The sequence below is a fragment of the Notechis scutatus genome, chromosome 2, assembly GCF_049901735.1.
Source record: "Notechis scutatus isolate UNSWTSFEM ecotype Mainland chromosome 2, rNotScu1.2, whole genome shotgun sequence".
NCBI classification, from domain to species: domain Eukaryota; kingdom Metazoa; phylum Chordata; class Lepidosauria; order Squamata; family Elapidae; genus Notechis; species Notechis scutatus.
This window is the reverse complement of record NC_142010.1, coordinates 172205101-172225661: the sequence shown is the minus strand read 5'-3', so window position 1 is coordinate 172225661 and position 20561 is coordinate 172205101. Positions and strand designations below refer to the sequence as shown.

Sequence of the window (20561 nt, the reverse complement as noted above, 5' to 3'; positions counted from 1 at the left end):
TTATGATCCTTGCCATTACTCTGCCAATAGCCCTCATTTCTGGAAACCTCAATAGGATTCATGCAGCTCGTTTAAGCGTGCCTTAAGGCAAGAAATACTTTATTTATCTTAAGGTCTAAATCCCATGGGAGGGAAAATAACAAACCTTTCCTGAAAAGTAAACGTTTTTTTTTCTTCCCATCAGTGTGCTAAAAATTACTTTTCATACCTATCAAGTTGAGTCCACTGGGATTTTTGGTGGGAATTAAGAACAAAGTCCATTTCTACACTCAGAGGAAATTACACCTATTACATTATTTATGTTGCATAATTTGTTCTTCAGCTTATTAAAAGCAAGGGATAAAAAATACCACGAGGCACTCTTGGATAGTGTCAAATGAGACCTTAAGCCAGGATTAAAACTTCTTTTCAGGCAGGGTAACTGACTTCTCAAATAGTGAACACTGCCCATGCAGTTTTTAAGCAAACCCTTGAATCCAAAACACTAGTCACCAAAATAAATATTTTTATTTATTTTATTTATTTTGATTTGTCAATCACTTAAAAGATAATAGGTATAAGTATATACATAGTTATAAATACATGAAATGGATACATATAAGAAAAATAAAAAGAAACAATAGGACAGGGACAGTAGGCACGTTGGTGCGCTTATGCACGTCCCCACAGACCTCTTAGGAAAGGGGTGAGGTCAATAGTAGACAGTCTAAGGTTAAAGTTTTTGGGGTTTGGGGAAGAAACCACAAAGTCAGAGTATTCCAGACATTGACCACTCTGTTGCTGAAGTCGTATTTCCTGCAATCAAGTTTGGTGCGATTAACCTTGAGTTTGTATCCATTGTTTGCTCTTGTATTGTTATGGTTGAAGCGGAAGTATTCACTGACAGGTAGGACATTGCAATGTATGATTTTATATACTAAGATTGGACCGAAGGCTAGGTTTTCTAGGTTAGAATTTCTAGTCTGGTGGCATAAGGTATTCTGCAACGAGTAGAGGAGTGGAGAACTCTTCTTGTGAAATATTTCTGGACTTTCTCAACTGTGTTAAAATCAGATACGTAATGTGGGTTCCAGACTGATGAGCTGTATTCGAGTATTGATCTAGCAAATGTTTTGTATGCTCTAGTTAATAGTATGATATTACCACAGAAAAAGCTACGTAGTATTAGATTAACAACTCTTAATGCCTTTTTGGCTATGTAGTTACAGTGGGCTAGTCTAGCACTTAGATCATTTGAGATGAGTACGCCAAGGTTCTTGACAGAGTTTGGATCATCAACAAGGTCTTGACTATTCAGCTTGTATTTTATTTTCTGATTATTATTTTTTGCCAATATGTAAGACAGAGCATTTATTTGTTGAGATTTTAACTTGCCATTTGTTTGACCATTCTGATACAGAGTCAAGATCTTTTTGAAGATCTTTTTGAACCGAACAGTCCCAGGAAATAAACTATCGTGCCCTTTGAGTTAAAGAGATAGCCAAAGGAAAAAAAAAAACGGAAATTGAACTCGCAATAATTTTCTAGAATTCTGTGGATTGTGTATGGGGGGGGGAAATCAAGGTGCGTTTCTAGAAAAGAGATTTTAATTAGAGGGAAAAAAAGCATGCTAGATTCAGGGGTCTTCAAACTTAGCAACTTTAAGACTTGTGGACTTCAACTCCCAGAATTCCTCAGCCAGCGTAGCTGGGAGTTGAAGTCCACAAGTCTTAAAGTTGCTAAGTTTGGAGACCTCTGTGTAGAAGAAGGTAATGGGACTCAAGTCATGTGGTGACCAGGAAAACTCCACGGACGTGCTGCTGCTGAAATCAGTAGCAGTCGAATTCAACCTTAACTTTGGTTTTCTCCTTTCCAGGAGCAACTGGAACACACACGGGCTGCTCAGATCCTCTTCCTCATCTGTAGGTGGCGAGCGAGGCTTAATTGAGGGGAAGCAAGTGCCTAGGAAGGGAGGTGTGGCCAGGACTTGGAGCTGGCCCCGCCTCTTCCGGGGATCTGGCGGCGGCGGTGGTTTGTGGTGTGTTTCTACCATGGAGGGGGAAGTTGAGTGGATCTACCGGGGAGACCCCCAGGAGGGGCAGAGCGCTCCGCTAGGTGAGACTCCCCCGTGGAAAAGGGGAATCTGTGGCGTTGTGGTTGTGACTCCTTCGGGGGCTCTTGTTCCCTTCAGCTTGACCTTTATTTTTGGTTTTCCACGCCGGGAGTCCTGCAGGTGGGCAGCGTGATGGGGATGGTACGAGAGGACAGGGAGAAAAGTTTCCCGATTCCTCGAGCTGAGTGGCCGGACAGAGGCAGTAAGGAGGAACGGGTTGGGTGCTCTTAGAATAACAGAATAACAGAGTTGGAAGGGACCTTGGAGGTCATCTAGTCCAACCCCCTGCTCGAGCAAGAGAATCTATTCCAAATATTAGCCTCTGCCGAGGATCGAACTCGAGTGCAACGAATGTACAGGTAGTCCTCGACATACTGTTCCTTTAGTTCATTTTGTAACAATTCAGAGTTGCCACGGCCCTGGAAAAAGTGACTCATGACCCTTTTTTTCCCACACTTATGACCCCAGGGTCACGTGATCAACATGCAGATGCTTCACAACCGACTCATATTTATGACCGTTGCATTTTCCTGGGTCATGTGATCACCTTTTGCGACCTTCTGATAAGCAAAGCCAAAGGGGAAGGCAGATTAACTTAACTGTGTCCCTAACTTAACCAGTGATGCACCTTAACTGTGGCAAGAACGGTCGTAAAATGGGGCAAAACTCAACAAATGTCTTGGTAACAGAAAGTTTGGGTTCAATTGTGGTCATACCTCCAGGACTACCTGTTCTGTAGATGCATCCATGCCAGTGGATTATGCCAGTTTTTTTCATTGCGCCCTGTCCAAAGATGTGGATTTGTGCTCACTTGGGCATAAACTTTAAACAACAACTCATGGGGAAAGAATGAATTGGTTATATATGTATTACATTTAATCCAACATTTAAGGTGTTATTCATGAATTTTTTGATAAAAATAGTACTGGAAAGTTTTTAATACTGGACAAGATCCAAACTGATTTAAGCATATTGAGATTTGATTAGGTGTGACAACCTTTGGTGAGAATGATAAACACAATGATTTTGATCTCTTCAAAGATTCTTAATTGCTCTTTTCTTGCTGTTCAATTTCAGTTCAGTTTACAAATGGGAAACTGAAGAATCCTGAAAATATGAATTTCACTTTGTATAGAAACAAAGACATCAATAATCCCAGAAAGAAGAATTATACAATTTTGGTAATTACAAACTTGTTCCATGCTTTTGTGTTAATTTAAATATGTTGATCTATTACATTTATGGTATGCATTATGAATAGAAGTGTGCCCCCTTTATGAAACTTAAGGTTCATCGTCAAACTTTGTTCCAGTGCAATAATTCATGTCTCTATTGAATTTCATAGCACCAATTTCCCTTTAATGTGTCTGCTCTGTGGGGAATTGATGTCACACAGATGAAGGTTTATTTTTTATAAATTCCAGGAATGGAAGATCTGTTCAAATTGCTTCTTGTCATTCTATTGTATAAGTATTTTAGCTGCTTCAGCACATAGCATTAAAAAACTCTACAACTGACGTCATGAAAAGTGCATACAAGTTTGAGATATATTAAATAAAAACTGTTCATATGCATGTATTTTCACTGCCTAATAGTTTTGGTAATAATTTATTGGGCATATAAGGGTTAGTTGTATATCTGAGTATTAAGTCTGAAACTTGATTTTAGTATGTCCATACGTATTAAATAAGTTAATAAAAAAAACAATTTGGTAGCCTCATTTTATCATCGTGCAGTAATGAAGTTATAGTTGCTGTTATCAAATTCTCTTTTGAATTGAATACCTCTGGTTGCTTTTTGTGGAAATTGTATTTGTTTTAAAATAATATATCATTAATACATTAATATACACAATGTAATTTACAGAATTAAAATTTAATGTCTGCCTAAAACATAAAATTTTAGTATACAATATACAGTACCAAAAAATGACAGCAAAATAAAAAGCTTAGAGATTTGTAGCTGCTTAGGGTCAAAAGCAATTAATAAAATATACATAAGGAAAAGAGTTCTCTATTTTCCTTGTTTATCTGCTTGAACCTATGTATATATTGCACTACTTTCAGGATATAATTTTTATAAAAATAATGGACAATTTCTAATGAGTATAATCAGTAAAACCAACTTCTCTAGCTGGGCTTAGTAAGCATTTAACTAGGAAAAGAGGGAAATATTAGAAGAGACTATAGATCTATTTACTTGGCATTCATTTATACATTGTTGTAATAAATTCATACTTGGGATGTCTTAGGATAAAGTGGGAAAACCTTCTGGAAAATGCCTTCACCTAGAAAACCAGCATCCATAACTTACTGCTTTTTTTTTCCTACTCAGAACGCAGAAACAGATCGGCTTTCTTACGTAGGAAATAATTTTGGTGCAGGAGCCCTAAAATGCAATACTCTTTGCAGGTATAATGAATATGTCTATATCACTAAAACACATGAATGTATCAAATAATGTTTACTTATTTGTTTATTTTATTTATATATAAATATATATGAATATGTTTGCTTTCTTTGGCGAGTCAGAATTAGCCAAGGATTAATAGTTTCAGAGTAACAATGATTTCCTCTCAGTGTTACGATATTTGTGATTCAAAGTGATAAATAAGACAATCTCTTTTGAAGATTGATGGGATTTGAAAGCAAATCGTAATGCATGTCTGAAAATATATTACAGTGATGCTTCTAATCGTTCAGAATGGAACAAATACTTTTGTTTTCTTTTATGGTGATTGTCTACTGTATTTTTTGAGTTTTGGAATTTTATTTGTAAGACGTACAGTCTATGCTGTCTCAATCAATACAGTCAAGTTTTAACAGTTTAAAATACTGGTAGTCCTCAACTTACAACTGTTCATTTAGTAACCATTCAAAGTTACAACAGAAAAAAGTGGCTTATGACCGTTTTCACACTTATGACAGCTGCAGTATTTTCATGGTCAGGTGATCAAAATTCAGATGCTTGGCACTGGTCATAAGTGTGACCAATCAATGGGGAAGGCCAGATTCACTTAACAATTATGTTACTAATTTAACAGCGGTAGTGGTTCACTATACAACTGTGGCAAGAAAGGTCATAAAATGGGGCAAAGCTCCCTTAACAGATGTCTCGTTTAGCAACATAAATTTTGGCCTCAATTGTGCTCATAAGTTGAGAACTACTTGTACTATGGTTGACACAATTTGAAAGTTGGGAACATAAAAGGAGGGAAAGAAATAAGTATAAGTCACATAAAGAGCCACTTTTTTTTAAGTGGTAAAGGCATCTGGTTAAAAACAGGGAGACCTTGAACTCTAACCCCACCTTAAGTCCAAATGACCAGACTGGGTCATTCTCTCAGCCCTAAGAAGGAGACAGTGAAGAAAACTACCGCCAAAATCTTGCCAAGAAAATTGAATGGACTTGTCTAGGCAGTTGCCAGGGATCAAGAGTGACTCAAAGACATTCCCCTCCCGCCCTCTTGAATTCACATAGAATTTGTAGTGCAAATAACAAACCTAGGAAGAGTTGAATAATATTTGGTTCTAATGGAACTACAGTAGTAGAGTTGATTTAGTAAACTGGAGAAAGGAGAGCTAAATTGCTGTCTAGTTCAGGCTTCAAATAATCTTAGAGACTTCATAACAATTTTAAAGTAATATTTTACATTTTTAAAGAGTAACATAGAAAGGAAGGAAAGAGGAGAGAGCTGGCGTCGCGACGATACGGCATGCGATCTTGGAGGTCTGAGATCGCTGCTGATATCTTTGCTCCTGGATGGTCCTATCGGATCTAAACCATCCCGAAGAGACGGTGAAAGTGAAGAGCGCATCCTGTCGATTCCAGGGATACCACAAAGTCCCTGGTAGATCCAGGAGAAGCTCTTCTTGCCAGCGGCAAAGAGGCATCCATTAAAGCTGCTGAAGTTGGGACAGCTCCGAAACAGAAGAGAACAGAAAGAGAGAGAGTGCCGGTTTGGTGAGAACTTTTTCTTTATTCTAAGATCTGAAAGGACACCCTAAGGAAAAGAAAGAATCTGTAAAAGTTTTGGCAGAAGTGATTAAGCGGCGATTTTAAACAGGAATGTCAAAGTAATGTTTTTTTCTTCTCATTGCTGGATTTTCTATACACGATCTTGTATTTTGAATCTGGACTGGTTTTTTCGTTTACATCTATTTTTTTTTCTCCTTTTTGATTTTGTAATATTTTAGGCTAGAGGCTCCCTTTAGTTATTTCTTTTTTTTAATATCTTTTTCTTTTTTTATTAATTCTTATTATATCTTGCTTGGAAAAGGAGGGGGAAAGTGAGTGCAAAGAAACTTGGTAACACTGCCAACTAGAGGCTTGAAAATATTCTATTTCCCTGTGACCAGACAAAGCTGAGAAAGAAAGAACTGAGACTCTTTTTCAAGGAGGTTGCTATTTGATAAGATAGAGGGAAGAGCATGGGAGAGTATTATTGCAGGTGCTCTTCTGGGTTTCTATCAACAGCTGGAGTCTGGTGTTGAAACCTAGGGGGAAAAAAGGTGATAAGTTTTTGGAGAAGAGAGCTATAATAAGAGCCTTGGATAATTAAACAAAGTGCAGTGTGCTCTTTTTACTTTTTCTAAGTTGTGCTATCCCTCCTCACCAGCTTTATTGTATTCCATTTTATCTTTTTTTTTCTTCTTGTAATAACTATCTGGGTTTTTGGCTTTGTTGGAGCTTGTCTTTGTTTTTCTTTTTTTTCCCTTGGAAGTCCAATCTCTACGTTTGCTTTTTATTTTAAAGGGAAACCCTTTAAATATTAATGTTTGTTTTTTTAAGGGAATAACCTTTTTTCCCCCTTTCCTGGTATTTTTGTTTTTTCATCTACCTTTCTGGTTTATTCTTATGCACTCTTTTCTATTTGAGACCTTTCAATTGGATTAAGGTGTTGAAGAACCTGAATAATTTTTCCTTTTCCTTTTTTTTTTTCCAAACCTTTTTCTTCATCTAACTATTGATTGGATTAAGGTATACAAGAACCTGAAGAAATTCCTGACTAAAATGCTACTTAAAAAAGAGGTGAATTATAGATGGCTGATTCCAGAAGGTTTAATGTTCACATGGCAAGAACAGAGACATAGAATTTCTCAATTGAGAAAGCGGAATTATTTTATACAGAATTTTTTGGAGGGAAAGAGGAAGAAGCAGAAAAAGAGATCTCACTAATTGAATTCCAAGAGGACAGCCAAATGGCGACTGAAAAAGAAGGTGTAGTTGGTGGAAAGGTGGAAGCCAAAGAACAACGTGAACAAAGATGTATGAGAGCTGCTAAACTTTACTACAAAATATAACCATGGAAGAAAAAAAATTGATTACAATTAATATAAATGGACTTAACTCAGCCGTTAAAAGAAGGAAAACCTTTCATAAATTAGAGAAATTAAAATTTGATATAATTTGACTACAAGAAGTACATATTAAAAAACAATATGAACAATTGTTGATACAGCCAAAATTAGGGTAAATATTTACTTCCTTGACACAATGTAAGAAAAGAGGAGTGGTTTTATATATTAAAGGAAGGAAGGAAGACACTAAGTGCAAATGAATTTACTTCTTATTGCTAAAATAGCAAAATCTCTGATCAGCTACATCCAATATTTTGCAAACCAAATCTCATTTGTAATTTTCTGTCTTTGTCTCTTTACTTCTTCGTCTACTCCCCATGTCTACATGGGAAATCCTCTATTACACTTTAGAGGTATAAAGAGAGTTGTAAAGGGTTTTAAAAACAACATTCTATTGGAAAATGCTATTTCTGACACATCTTAAAGCCAAAGTAGTCATTTTAAATGCTTCTAAAATGAAAGAGAAAAACTACTCAACACCATCTCTTCCATTAGATATTTTGTCGGTGTTTTGGATGAACCCTCTGGGCAAATGGAAGTCTACAATGCAGAATTGTTCAACATGCAGCCGTTAATTTCAGGTAGGTAAAGCATGTTTTTTTTTTCTAATTGTAATTGTTGGCATGGTTACCGGGAGTCAGAAAATGATTTTTTTTCTTTATTTTGTTTTTTTTTCCCTTTAATTTTTCTATAAATAACTTAAGAGTGCACTTCTTGATGGTGCTCTTTGATTACACAGCAATCAAACTGTGTATATAAAAGTTATTTACTGCTTCATATTGGGTTTTTCCTATGCAGGACCTGGGAGATGTTTTTCTTTATTGATTCACACAGAGCTCACTTGCCCTGAACGATTAACAAGAACATTAGCACAATGGTGCTCATACTGCTGTAGATTTTCAGAATACAAATGGTATTAAGTGGTCAAACTGTACCAAATAGTCCCAATCTGTAGAAAGCAACCCAAAGAGTAGGTTCAGTTCAAGTTTTCCTTAATGCACTAGTTTTCTGTAGAAAGAAATATTTACATTTTAAAACTTTAATTCCAGAACTATGCTCAGAGATAGTAAATTCCTGGAAGGATGTACTGCATATATTTTTCCTGAATTTGTTCCCATCTCCTGGTCAGGATTTGAGAATTACCTTGCTTGATAAAGGAAAATTCGTGCTTTTAATAACATTTGTGAGTCTGAAAAGATGCTAAGAGATTTATCTGCCATGCACTAACACCGCTCCTTCTACCAAGCATATATAATCATCTTTGATCAGAAGAATTTAAAAGAATGTGTTGATAATAGATAACTAATATATCTTCTTTCCAAGAGTGCTTTAATACTGTTTGATTAACCTGATGGATGAAAGGATTGATCAGGAGTCTTGTTGATTCTGATTTTACGTTATTTCTTCTGTTGTTTTTCTTAACAGATGATGTAGCAGATAATGACCTATCAGAATATTTGGCTAAATCCTATAGAGAGAAGGTATGTCAAACAAGTAGGATGCTTTGATTGGAAAACTTATTTTGATACCTTGCTGTTTTAAAAGATTTTTTGATTTATTTAGATTTGCCATGTAAATGGTACCCTGTTTCTCCAACAATATGGCCTCCCCCAATAGGAAGTCCCAGCATGTTTTATAGGCATGAAATGAAATTAAGCCCCTCCCCCCAAATTAAGGCCTATATTAAAACATGCGAAATGGGGGGAATGGTCGGGGGCTTGCCGTTAGGAAGTACTTTTGTTGCACACCCGGATATGGTGCTGCCTGCGTTGACCCCAATACGAAGTGCCCCACCAACGCCGAGGTCAACATCCAAGCCATTGCCGCCTGCCCACCCGAAGATGCAAAGGGGGGGAAATTAAGTCACCCCCGAAAAGACGGCCTAGCCATTTTTTCAGGGCTCAAAAAAAAAATAAGACCCGGCCTTATTATATGAGAAACACAGTAGTAGTGTTGGGGTACATTTCAGCCTTTTTTTAAAAAAAAAAATATGTCCTTATTCTGGACTATTTCTCCTTGTGGTTTCTCTTTTCTAGAATTTTGGTACACTTTCCATTCTTAAATAATTTCAGTGTGTCAGTGATAAAGGTTTCAGTCCAGCATAAGTCAAAAATGGAAACTTGAACATAGTCTTTATTGATATTTCATCTCCTCTCCTTAGTCCAAATGTTTAAATCCATGCTGAAGTCATTCCATATGATTCATGCCCTTAAATAAGGAATGTAGTTTGATGGGAGACCATTGCTCAATTTTGGAGCATAAGTGGCTTGGAAAAAGTCTGTTGCAGCAGCAAAGTCAGCTATTGATAAGAAAGAATCCCATCAGAGGAACTTCTTATTCAGAATTAACTTTAGGGTTCATCTCATTGATCCTTGATAGCTTCGGTCTCTACATTAAAACAGTGTGACCCCAAAGCTCCTTGTAGAGCAGTATAAAAATTAATTCATGCAACTCCCTACACAGTATATATTGTTCCCATGTTGGTATTGTATGAATTCTCGGCACTGTATTTTCCTCTTGTTTTTTTGTTTTTTAGGAACCAAATCATTAATAATAACAATGCAAATGGTAAAATGATAATGGTAAAAGAAAAAAAGATAATCCCACTGAAAAATAGGATCTTTTCCCCGAAATGAAATATTTCTACAATATTGGGCTGTAATTAAATAATAATACATTCTATAATTTTGGTGAAAGGTATCCCAAACCTGCCACTGAATTTTATGGACATGTTGATGTGATTTATCTCATAAAAGTATTAACTTCACAAAGGAAAGAAATATTAAATACTTGTGTGTCATTTACTATGCCTTAACAAATACTTGTGTGTCATTTACAATGTCTTAAATTTTATTGCATTTAAAGATAATGTAAATACAGTTTTTATCATTGCTTTATCCACAACTTTGTCCTGGTTCTGTTTACAACAGCAGATAGTGTGCAGTATAAAGTTGGCTAGCATTTTAAATTCAGGTTGATTAGAATGAGCAGCTTTCTAGCAAACCTAGACTTTGCTATTTCAGCTGCCTTACTAAAAATGACTGTAAAAAAGAGCTTTTAAAAAAAGCCACTGACTCTAAAAAGATAATCGATTATTTAGAAGACAACTGATGTGTTCTTTTTTTCTTTCCTGCAAAATGAAGATTTGGAGGTGGATTTGGAGTAATGTTCTTCTAGGCCATCTTGTTATGGGCAGAAAAGGGCTTGACATTTTTAGTACTTTGTGTTCTTGTTAGATGCCTCAAAACTGAATTTCCCCTGCAAGGGAGCCCAGTAGGAGTAGCACTTTGTGACTTATATAGCAATCTCTTGATAATTTTACAGGTAGATCTCTGCATTGAAGCCTTTGGAACCAACAAGCAGAGAAAAGCCTTGAATTCTCGGAGAATGAATGAAGTCAGAAAGGAGGTATTAAATAAAGCAGTCATTAAAGCTGCTGAAGATGTCATAGAGACAAAAGGCGCTGCTGGTAGGTATAAGAGACATGAAATAAAGAATTGGAGCTGTAAGCCAATCTAAGGTCTCTTTTTTAATGTAATGGAGAAGTGTATTTCTGGTTATGTAATTTATTTTGAGCGTAATCATAAAGTGACAACATTGCATTGCTAATGAGTCTCATCTATCTAAAAATAATTATTAAATGTTAAAATTGTCATTTAGCTTCATATGATGTTCATCTGTGCAGTCCATGAATAATTTTCTTTCCATTATTTGAACCTGTGTGACTCCTTTCTAAATGGTTAAAAGATTCTTTATGTTGCTTGACCATTTCAGATTTTTGCTACTATTGTTTTAATTTTTTGTTAAATGGCTCAGTATTGCTGCTTACTTTTTTTAAGAAAAATATTCAAATGTAATTCAGTGTCAAATATTTTTAATATCTTTCAATTTCCTATTTTCTTGTAGGTTCTTTTAAAATTATAGATTAGATTTTTCCCTCATTATGCCTCAAATCCTGGTATTGTAAATGCCCCTGCAACTACCACATCTTTTAAAGATAAATACTTACAATAAAATTCTTTGTATCTTCAGTTTATAAGTAAATTGCATATCTTTATTTATTTAACTTTCTTCTGTGCCTTTCCAAACTGGTTGTTTCTCCATTTGCAGCTCTCATGTTAAGAGTCCTCCAACCAGCATTGGCGATTAGCTAACGGAGCATAGAAACTGATAATATACAGATCTTAAGTCATTTTAGAATTTTCGTCCCAGGAAAATTATACCTGGCATTCTCTCTTTTGCTCTTTAGGAAAACCCTAAATTCTTTCCCCTTTTTGGAAAACATTTGCACGGCTTTATTTATTCATTATTTTTATTTACATCCTTCCTTCCAACTAATATGTTGCCAATATTCTTAGGTGTCGTTTAGTAAGCATCTTGTACATTCATGTTATTTCATATTATTTTACTTTATCTTTGTTTTGGTGCTTTAATTGGAATAGTTTGTTCTAAACTGAATGTCAGTACAGAAAGGCAATCTGAAAATGATGGGAACTATTTCCCAACACACACAGAGAAAGTTGAGAAAGACTCTTACACGATTGTGGCATTAGCGTTTTTCAAATAAACATCCTGTGAAATAAATTAAATATTTTCTTGTATATTTGTTTTCAAAGCATTGATTCATGATGCAGCAGAAGATGAGAAAACTGATGTCTCCTTGGTTCTTCCTCCGTGCCATGAAGATGCTAAAAAACCAGAAGATGTCTACAAGTTTGAAGATCGTATCCTTTATGAGCAGAATGAAGTTTGAGAGAATGCACTTTAACAGTATTGTATACCTCTCATTGTTGAAGAGCATATGGAGGAAAGAGACCACGAATATGTTGTGAGTATGTTGTACATACAACCAGAGTATCTAAAAACCATTGGTGCAGGGAGTTAGGGAAAGGAAACAGTTGCCAAGAATCGTTACCTTCCTCATAAATGTTTTTGGAAAATCTTATTCTCCTACACAAGAAAGAGGAAGAGAATTCTGTCTTAGTCACAGAGCAGAGCTGGACAAGAAAAGTCATGTTTTTCTTCATTTCCCAAAAAAACGACCTAATAGTATTCTCCTTTATTTGCTGCATCACTGACACATTCATTCTAAACCAGAAGTCTCATTCTCGCGGCCCACGGGCCAATTGCGGCCCACAGGACGATGTCCTGTGGCCCCCACCGTGATATGAAAGTATAATATTAGTGCGTTCTCCATGCGTCGCTAGCTGGCTAAACACTTCTATGTGTGGCCCAGCCTCACCCAGACTCTGCCTCCAGCGGCCCCCAGGTAAATTGTGTTTGAGATCCCTCTTCTAAACCCTTCTCTTCTAAATGTATGTTATCATCTTAAATCTTTCTAAAATACTAAGAAGTTGAGCCGTCTTCCCTAACCCTATAATTTCTGATAGAGAAGAGAATTCTTTATTGGCCAAGTGTGATCGGACACACAAGGAATTTGTCTCCAGTTCATAAGCTCACAGTGTATATTTAAACAGCAAGTCATGGGTCATAATCATAGTTACAATCATTAATCATAAGTTACAAACAAACAATAATTGATAAATCATAAGAAACCAATAGGAGAAGACAGTAGGAAAGATGAGAAAAGATGCGAAATGAGACAGTGCTGTGGGAGTTGAGTGTTCAGCAGAGTGATGTCACTGTGATATGTTTGTTATTACAACTGGGTGGGAACTCTGGAAGTTGTATGCCCAACAAATTTGGAGGATTCTAAGCTGGCAAAGGCTAGGAAAACATTTGTGCAGTTCACATCATCGTTTAGTTTCTTTCTTTTTGATTTAAGTAGATCAAAGCTTTGCTGTGCTATATGCTGTGTTAAGTAATCCAGCAGAAAGCTTTCTGATGCAGATTAATGTGATGAAGGGAACTCCACAATCTCAATGCAGGTCGTCCTCAGCCTACAATCAATCATTTAGCAGCTTTTTGAAATTATGATGGACCCCCCCCCCCAAAAGGTACATATGTAATTGCAAAGGTCTAATGGCTGCAGACATATAATACCCTGCAGTCACATGATTGTATTTTGGGCACTTAGCAACCAACTCACCTTTACGGCCATGTGCATTTTCCCACAATCACATGACTGCCTTTTTTTTTTTTTTTTGCTGGACTGCAATGATTTACAACCATAATTCTGGAATTCACTTATGGTCATAAGTTGAGGACTACTCAAATAGTGGGGTTTTTTTTCTCCTTTTAATCAGAAGCTGTTCGTTCTTTTATCCTTAAGAGCATCCAGCCTCAGTACTCTGGTGTGTAAACCTCTGCTTTATATTGAGGTTGCCTTGATGGGTAAGAAATAGGTATCTAAAACATCCTATACGTATCACCAGTCATTTCACCTGCTGAATATGAGGCACTTCAGGCTCCAGCTGCAGTTTTCATGAACGTAACCGCAGCTGACATTCTCAAGATGACTGAAGAGAAAAGGTAAGGATCCTCCAAATATAATTTGGGGCAAAGTATTAGTAATATAGTCTTCACACAATATAAAATAGAAATGTAGTTAGCAGTGGATTTTGTAAAGAAGGAACCGAAGACTGTAATATCAAATGATGGATGAATCTTCACGTGTGAATAGCCATTCAAATTTAATGCAAATCCTCTTGCTTTTTGCCTTAAGATGCTTTGCACATTCTAATGAAGGCATATGTGGTTTATCTTTTGTGATATTGTTTTGTGGAAGTAGTGTAAGAGTATCCTGAAGAAACATTTCTAAGGTCTTCCACTTCGACAATGTGTTTGCCCCGAGTTCAGAGAAAATGTACAGGAAAACAATTGTCTTAAAGTTTTCATGATTTTATTCTTGTGGTATCGTCATCTGAAATTCAGTATCTGCACAATCATCCTTTCTATGTGGATTGTTTTTAGGAAAGAGGTTGCCCTTATTCAAAATAAGAGCATTTGTTTGCTTAGCTCAGTATTATCTACTCTCTGAATGGAAAGAATTCTCTACAATTTCAGATGGACCTCTTTCCAGCCAGTCTTTTCTGTACAGATAGTCCTCGACTTACAACAGTTCATTTAGTGACCATTTGAAGTTACAAAGGCACGGAAAAAAGTTGAGTTTTGACCATTTTTCACACTCACAACCGTTGCAGCATCCCCATGGCCACATGATTTATATTCTGCTTCTTGTCGATGTAGTAACAACAGAGATCCTGTAGAGGGCGCACGCAGCATACTGCTGTGCCTAATACACACGGGCCTCTTTGCATGATCTCACTCCCTGTCCCAGGCTGGTAGGTCCCAGACTTGTTCAGTGATCTCACCTTACTAACATCACCACTATTCTTAAGGATTGGGGGTGTTTTTCACCAATCCTAATGCTGTATCTGTGTTGCCTTTTGCTACTTGTAAAGAACCATATAAAAGGAATAAACGCTGCCCAGGCAGTCGGACATCTTGGCACACTGGAAATGACTGGTCTTTGAAATCCATCAGGTCGTAAGTCAAGGACTACTTGTATATTCCAGAAATTGAACATGGGTCCTACTGCATACAAAACAAATCAACCATTTCTCAGCTATCACTTCCTGCCTTTTCATTTTTGGGGGGATAGGGAACATGCCTTTAGTTGGATGTGTGGTTAGGATGTACACTTGAAAGTGTATAAAAGAAGGAATTATTAGCACTGGTTATGTCTGAACTGCAAAGAGAAGAAAAGGAAAAAAAGGAAAAACATACATCTATTGTTACAATACTTCCTCAACCTGTATTTGTATTTACAATACAAATACAGGTTGAGGATCCACCTGTTTAAATCTGAGCAAAATATACACTGAAGCAGGTAATACATTGTGCTGTTTTCCTTTTGGGAGATGGTTTCTATTGATATAAACTGGATTGCTTTCAATCCACACAGAATTTTGTCATCTTACAGCAGCTGAATTGCCGCTCTTGCTATAGCTACTTCCTAACTGCTTTTTGAGGTGTAAGATAACTCTTTTCTGTCTTGTTTAGCTATTGTTCCTTTGTCTTGGATGAACTTAAATCCATGCCTTTGGATGAGAAGAGTTACGATCACAAAGCACGCTGCCTCTGGTTTTTTGACTGTCTTGTCAAGCTGAACTCACAGAAGGTCGTTAAAAAGAAACGTAAGGATCTTTTCCTTCTCTGATACCAAGTGTATTTTTGTTTATTTATTTGATTTATATACTTCTTGTCCTCCAGGATCTCAGTTGTACATTATGTTCCTCATCCTGTTTTTCTTCACAACAAATTTGTGAGGTAGAGTGGATAGAAACGGATTGGCCCCAAATCAGCCATTAGTCTTCCCTAGCTGAAGAGGAGTTCAACCAGGGATTCGCAGTCCTGGTTCAAAACTTTCACTACTGCACCACATTGGCGCTCATTACAGAAGAGTACCTAATCCTTAAATTAAACCGGAAAGGGTAAAGTGGTGGCTCAGGTGGTTATTTTGGCCTTTCATATGTGCTGAAGTCTGATTCCTAGAAATTTCAATTAGCTGGAAATGGAGGCCAGGTCACCTCAGGCACTCCAAATGGGGAAAGGCTAATATAATTTGATTTGTATAGTTTAATTCATCTAGATTTCTTTAAACTATAGGGACCAGGGAGACTGTACAAAATGCCCTGTTCAATTCTTTATTGATTCATTTATTTGATTTTTTCCCCCCTTCTGTTCAGTCATGTCCAATGCTTGGAGATTGCCTGGAGAAGTCCCTGCAGTTTTCTTGGCAAGGTTCTTTAGAAGTGGTTTGCCAAGGCCTCCTTCCTAGGGCTGAGAAAGATAGTTTTGTGCCCAAGGCAAGACTAGAACTCACAGTCTCCCGGTTTCTTGCCTTTTGCTTGAATCACTATACCAAACCGGCTCCTTAGTAGCATGGAACTGACTGTTTTAGCTGTGAAATAGAAATGAAAACGGCTTGTTTTGAAGTTAGGCTACTTTTTTATAAGTTTAGGGTAGCTAATTGTATGCTTGGACCTCGAGGGGTTTGAGGATTGGGATGTACTAACATCAAAATATTTTGTAAACCTTTATGTAGGGAATCAGCATATGGAAATGACAAGGTTTTGATGCATTTCAAAATTGCAGTGTACTGGTGGCCTGTAGAGCAACTTCCTGAGCTCAAAAGAACAATCCACAATTAGACATTGGAGTACATACCATAGTTGATGCTTTATTTCTCACTTAGGGGCAAGAAATGCTTTGAGTTCTTTCTGTAGGACCCTATGAAGCATAACAGCTCTTTCTCAAAATTTAAAGTTGGAATTTCTACAAACCTCATGATTTTTATGCAACGTTTGGCCATTTTTTACAACTTCATCCTTTAATTCTGAAGAGGGCAATAGATTCTACTCTCTTCCTCCTCTTGATTCTGCTGAACTCCATGCTGCTCTTCTGCAGTCTTACCAACATGCTATAATCTCAGCTACGTTTGGTAATTTGTTATTTTTAAAATGAAAATGGATATTCTTAAGATTTTATATTTTGCATGTTTTCTGTGTCCAGTATTCACTTTGTTTACAGTGTCTCCACTTCGTAGTATGCAGACTCCTCTGGTCATTCGGATTCTCATTGGGATTTGAGATTTGGGGGATTTTAGAACACTTATCTTTTTTATTTCCTATTGTAGATGCCATGGGCCCCACTTGTCCAAACATCATCAGCAACAAGCTTGTGAAAACTTTCACAGCACTGTCTTATGGCAATGGCAGGTAAATAATAGCCTTTTGATTGTTCAAGTCTAGCAAAATTTATAAATAGGAATTAATTGGTTTATTATTGTTTGGAAACATACTAAATCATACATCATTGCCTAAAAAGAGGTCAGAAATAGCATGCAGAGAATGCTTGAAATCAAAACCAAATAGATGTGTTTCTTTATTTCAAACAAATTTCATACAGGAAGATCATGCCAAGAAACTGCTCAGAAATCCTTTGTAGTTGCAATTAACTGAAATATACAGATGTTTGTCCTTAAAAAAGAAAATATAAGGAAACATGAGAATAAAACATAATTCATATAATTGTTTGCTATTTTTCTTTTTGTGTCTAATGTGTTTTTAATAATGTGGAAGGGAGACCTTTTAACATTAAAGCACTGCATTAGGGAGCATTATTCAGAAGTACCATCTCCCAGCTCTGTGCCCTGTCAAAGTTCAGGATTAAGACTATGTTTGTTTTTACTAAGTAACTTTCTCTCCCATTTTAAGAAAAAAAAGATTGTATAAAATGGTAAACAGTAAAAATGTCTTATTCCATTTCAAGCTGCCTTATTTTTGTTGATAAAAATAGTTTTGTGCTGTTTTGAGTTGGGCTTTTCTGAGTATATTGTTAAAAAGTTGTGGAATGTATAAATGATAATCGCTAGGCAAAAAAAGTCATGATTATTAGGAATGAAGATTTTGTGCAGAACTTTTCAAATTTCCATCCTGTAACTATTGGAAATCTTAAGAGCTTCCTGGGACCCAGTTTGGTAAAGTGGTTAAAGGCACCAGGCTAGAAATGAGTCGACCGTGTGGTTCTGGTCCTGCCTTGGACACAAAAGCAGCTGAGTGACTTTGGGTCAGTCACTCTCTTTCAGCCCTAAGAAGGAAGCAATATCAAACCACTTGCCAGATGTAGCCAAGGAAACTGCAGGGACTGGTCCAGCCATTTTTCTAAGAGTCATCGCTGATTTGAAGGAACTTGCTGTATATTTTGTATGAGTCCCATATTTCATTTTATTTGTCCATGCAAGGTCTACATCTATAGGCAATCCACTGATAGGTTACAATTAAAGAAGAAGAATATGGAATGAAGCATCTAAAACAGTGATGATTACATTATGCAGACTGTTGAATCTGTATTCTGCTGACACAAAATACCGTGCGGAATATAGGAAACTTGTCAACTTTTTTTATTTTGCTGCTTTCTGGGAGGATGTAGAAAGAATATGTAGCAGCAAGGTTGCATAGTTTTCATATCATAGTTTTCTTATCCTTTTTGTCTCTCATTTTGTATTTCAGGATACAAAATCTAATTTCAGCATCAATGAAAGTTAAGATAACAGCATATGCTATAGCCCTGGCTTTGCATATTAACCATTTTCAAACAAATCTGACAGTCTTGCAGCGAGATCTGAAACTACGTGAGAACAAGTATGATTAACAGCACAATTGTATTTTTTTTAATTTATTCTCTTACTAATAGTAGGCTAAGAACTTCAGGGGCTCCACCAGTTTTTGAGGTGTGCCTAGAAAACCATATGCTCCCTGGTTATTTTGGGATTAGTCTTCCTTGGCCTTAGACTACAATGCCCATATCTTCCATTCAATAGGTTCTGCAGTCATGTGACTGGGAATTATAGGGGTTGTCAATTAACATTCCTAGGAATCAGGCTGACATTTCTCCCTTAAAGGGGAAAACATTTTTCCCCCCTAATCTTTAGAAATAGTGAGAAAATTAATGGATTTTTTTTTTCCAAGAGCACCCTTAGGATTCAGTTCAACAAATGAACGTCTAAAATAGTTCCTTGGTCTTGTATATTTTGTTTCTGGAACACCACAGTAGCCAGATAACAAGGCAAAGAATAGGACAGGCAAAAAGCAGCTGGTTCATTTCAGTATGTTCCATGGGGCAGACTACCCTGCATGAAAGCAAGAGGTCAGTGGTGAATTATGGGGGAAATGATGTAATTCTGTCCAATACAAATATAAAAAGCAAATATAAGATGCTGGCAGTGTTGTTGTTTTTTTTACTGCATTAAAGGAATGCAGGACATTTGTTTTCCATTTTTCAGAAATGCTTTGGGTAGAATGTCATTGCTTCTGGCAGTCTTCTCCAGTCTCCAGCTGTGTTGAACTACAACTCCCATCAGATTATATTTACAGTCCAATTCATCAGGAAACCTCTGGTTAGAAAGGCTGGCTTGAGGCTTGGGATGTCTTTTCTCCAAACGTGATAGGCTCTTGATTCAATCAGCATGTTGCCTTTCTTTGTGGAAAGAAGTTTCCTGGCATCACAAAAAGCCCCAATTCTGTATTTAGAATGTCAGTTTTGCCTGTAATCTGACAGTCAAAGGAGGGAAATGAACAGGAAAAAGCCAAAGTCACAAACTGTAAAGGGACTGCTGGAAGAAGAAAGAAACTCTCTTTGAGCAGAACAATCTTTACAGCTGACATTTTCTCTCTTTTCATGCAGAATACTTGACATTGCCAAGGCGATGAGACTGAAGATCAGCAAAAGCAAAAACCTCTTTGGATTGGAAGAACACAAATTAGGGACCTTATGCTTGCCTTTACCTGCACAGAAGGTGCCCTCGCGCAACAAGAAACGCAAACTAAATTAAGAATGATTTTTTTCCCTCTAGGACTTAAAAACAAGCTGGACAAACTTATAGATCATCTGAACAGAGCTACCGCTTCATTGTTCTGAAAGGACTGGAGAGATTTGTTCTTGTCATACAGTTTTGTTTCTCTCTTGAGGGTAGTTTAGGCCTTGGGCACTTTAAGACTTGTGGACTTCAACTCCCAGAATTCTCCAGCCAGCCATGCTTAAAGTCTTAAAGGGCCCAAGGTTGGAGATTCCTGGTTTAGCAGAGATCTGCACTTTTACTGAAGTGCTATGTTGTCATTCGTGATATTTGAAACAGTATATAGGATTAGTTTCCTTCATCCATGTAAAACAGTTAAAATATGAGCATGACTGAATATTTACAATATTTAACATTCAAATTAAATATTTTAATGTTTAACATGTTTCTTATGTTTTTGGTAATACTAAACATTTAAACACCTGCTTAATCATTTTTATTTAATTATGTATTTTGTTGTAACATTCCCAGCTAACTTTTCTACAGCTCTGGGGTTAATTTCTCTGCTTCCTTCAGTTTTTTTATCCTTACTATATATTTTTAATAGAAATGCAGTTGTAGATTCAGCTGCTTTCTTTAAAGCAGTGTATGGTTTGAACAAGGGGAATGGTCTAATGCAGTGGTCGCCAACCAGTGGGCCTGAGACCACTGGTGGTCCACGAGAAAATTTTGGTGGTCTGCAGAGGAATGTCACCCCCAGAGCACGCCTCCAAAGCAATTAATCCAGACTCTGCAGGAACACAAGGCTGCACCTCCCACATGGCCTGCGGGAACGCAAGGCTTGCAT

General features: G+C 36.8%; 2 protein-coding genes across 2 annotated transcripts in view; one reads left to right on the top strand and one right to left on the bottom strand.

The window, feature by feature from the left end:
• The first annotated feature begins 1745 nt into the window (after positions 1-1745).
• Positions 1746-20155, top strand: POLR1E (RNA polymerase I subunit E). Its single transcript, XM_026672960.2, has 12 exons — positions 1746-2094; positions 3170-3273; positions 4427-4503; positions 7948-8033; positions 8878-8933; positions 10777-10921; positions 12069-12176; positions 13788-13884; positions 15418-15551; positions 17054-17135; positions 18429-18560; positions 19603-20155. Exons 1-12 carry the CDS (start codon positions 1752-1754, stop codon positions 19748-19750), a joined length of 1512 nt encoding a protein of 503 aa, XP_026528745.2. The 5' UTR covers positions 1746-1751; the 3' UTR covers positions 19751-20155.
• Positions 19347-20561, bottom strand: part of FBXO10 (F-box protein 10) — a 53355-nt gene continuing 52140 nt past the window's right edge. Inside the window, exon 12 of the mRNA XM_087957410.1 lies at positions 19347-19469. Within this exon, the coding sequence (XP_087813536.1) occupies positions 19453-19469 (17 nt within the window). The 3' untranslated portion in view covers positions 19347-19452. The remainder of the gene's footprint in view (positions 19470-20561) is intronic.

Bases quoted from the DNA above. Each gene is read 5' to 3' on its own strand.
- POLR1E (XM_026672960.2), top strand. From the start codon at position 1,752: ATGGGACTCAAGTCATGTGGTGACCAGGAAAACTCCACGGACGTGCTG. The intron at 15,552-17,053 runs GTAAGGATCTTT...TTCCTATTGTAG, and splicing joins GAAGGTCGTTAAAAAGAAAC to ATGCCATGGGCCCCACTTGT. The intron at 18,561-19,602 runs GTATGATTAACA...CTTTTCATGCAG, and splicing joins CTGAAACTACGTGAGAACAA to AATACTTGACATTGCCAAGG.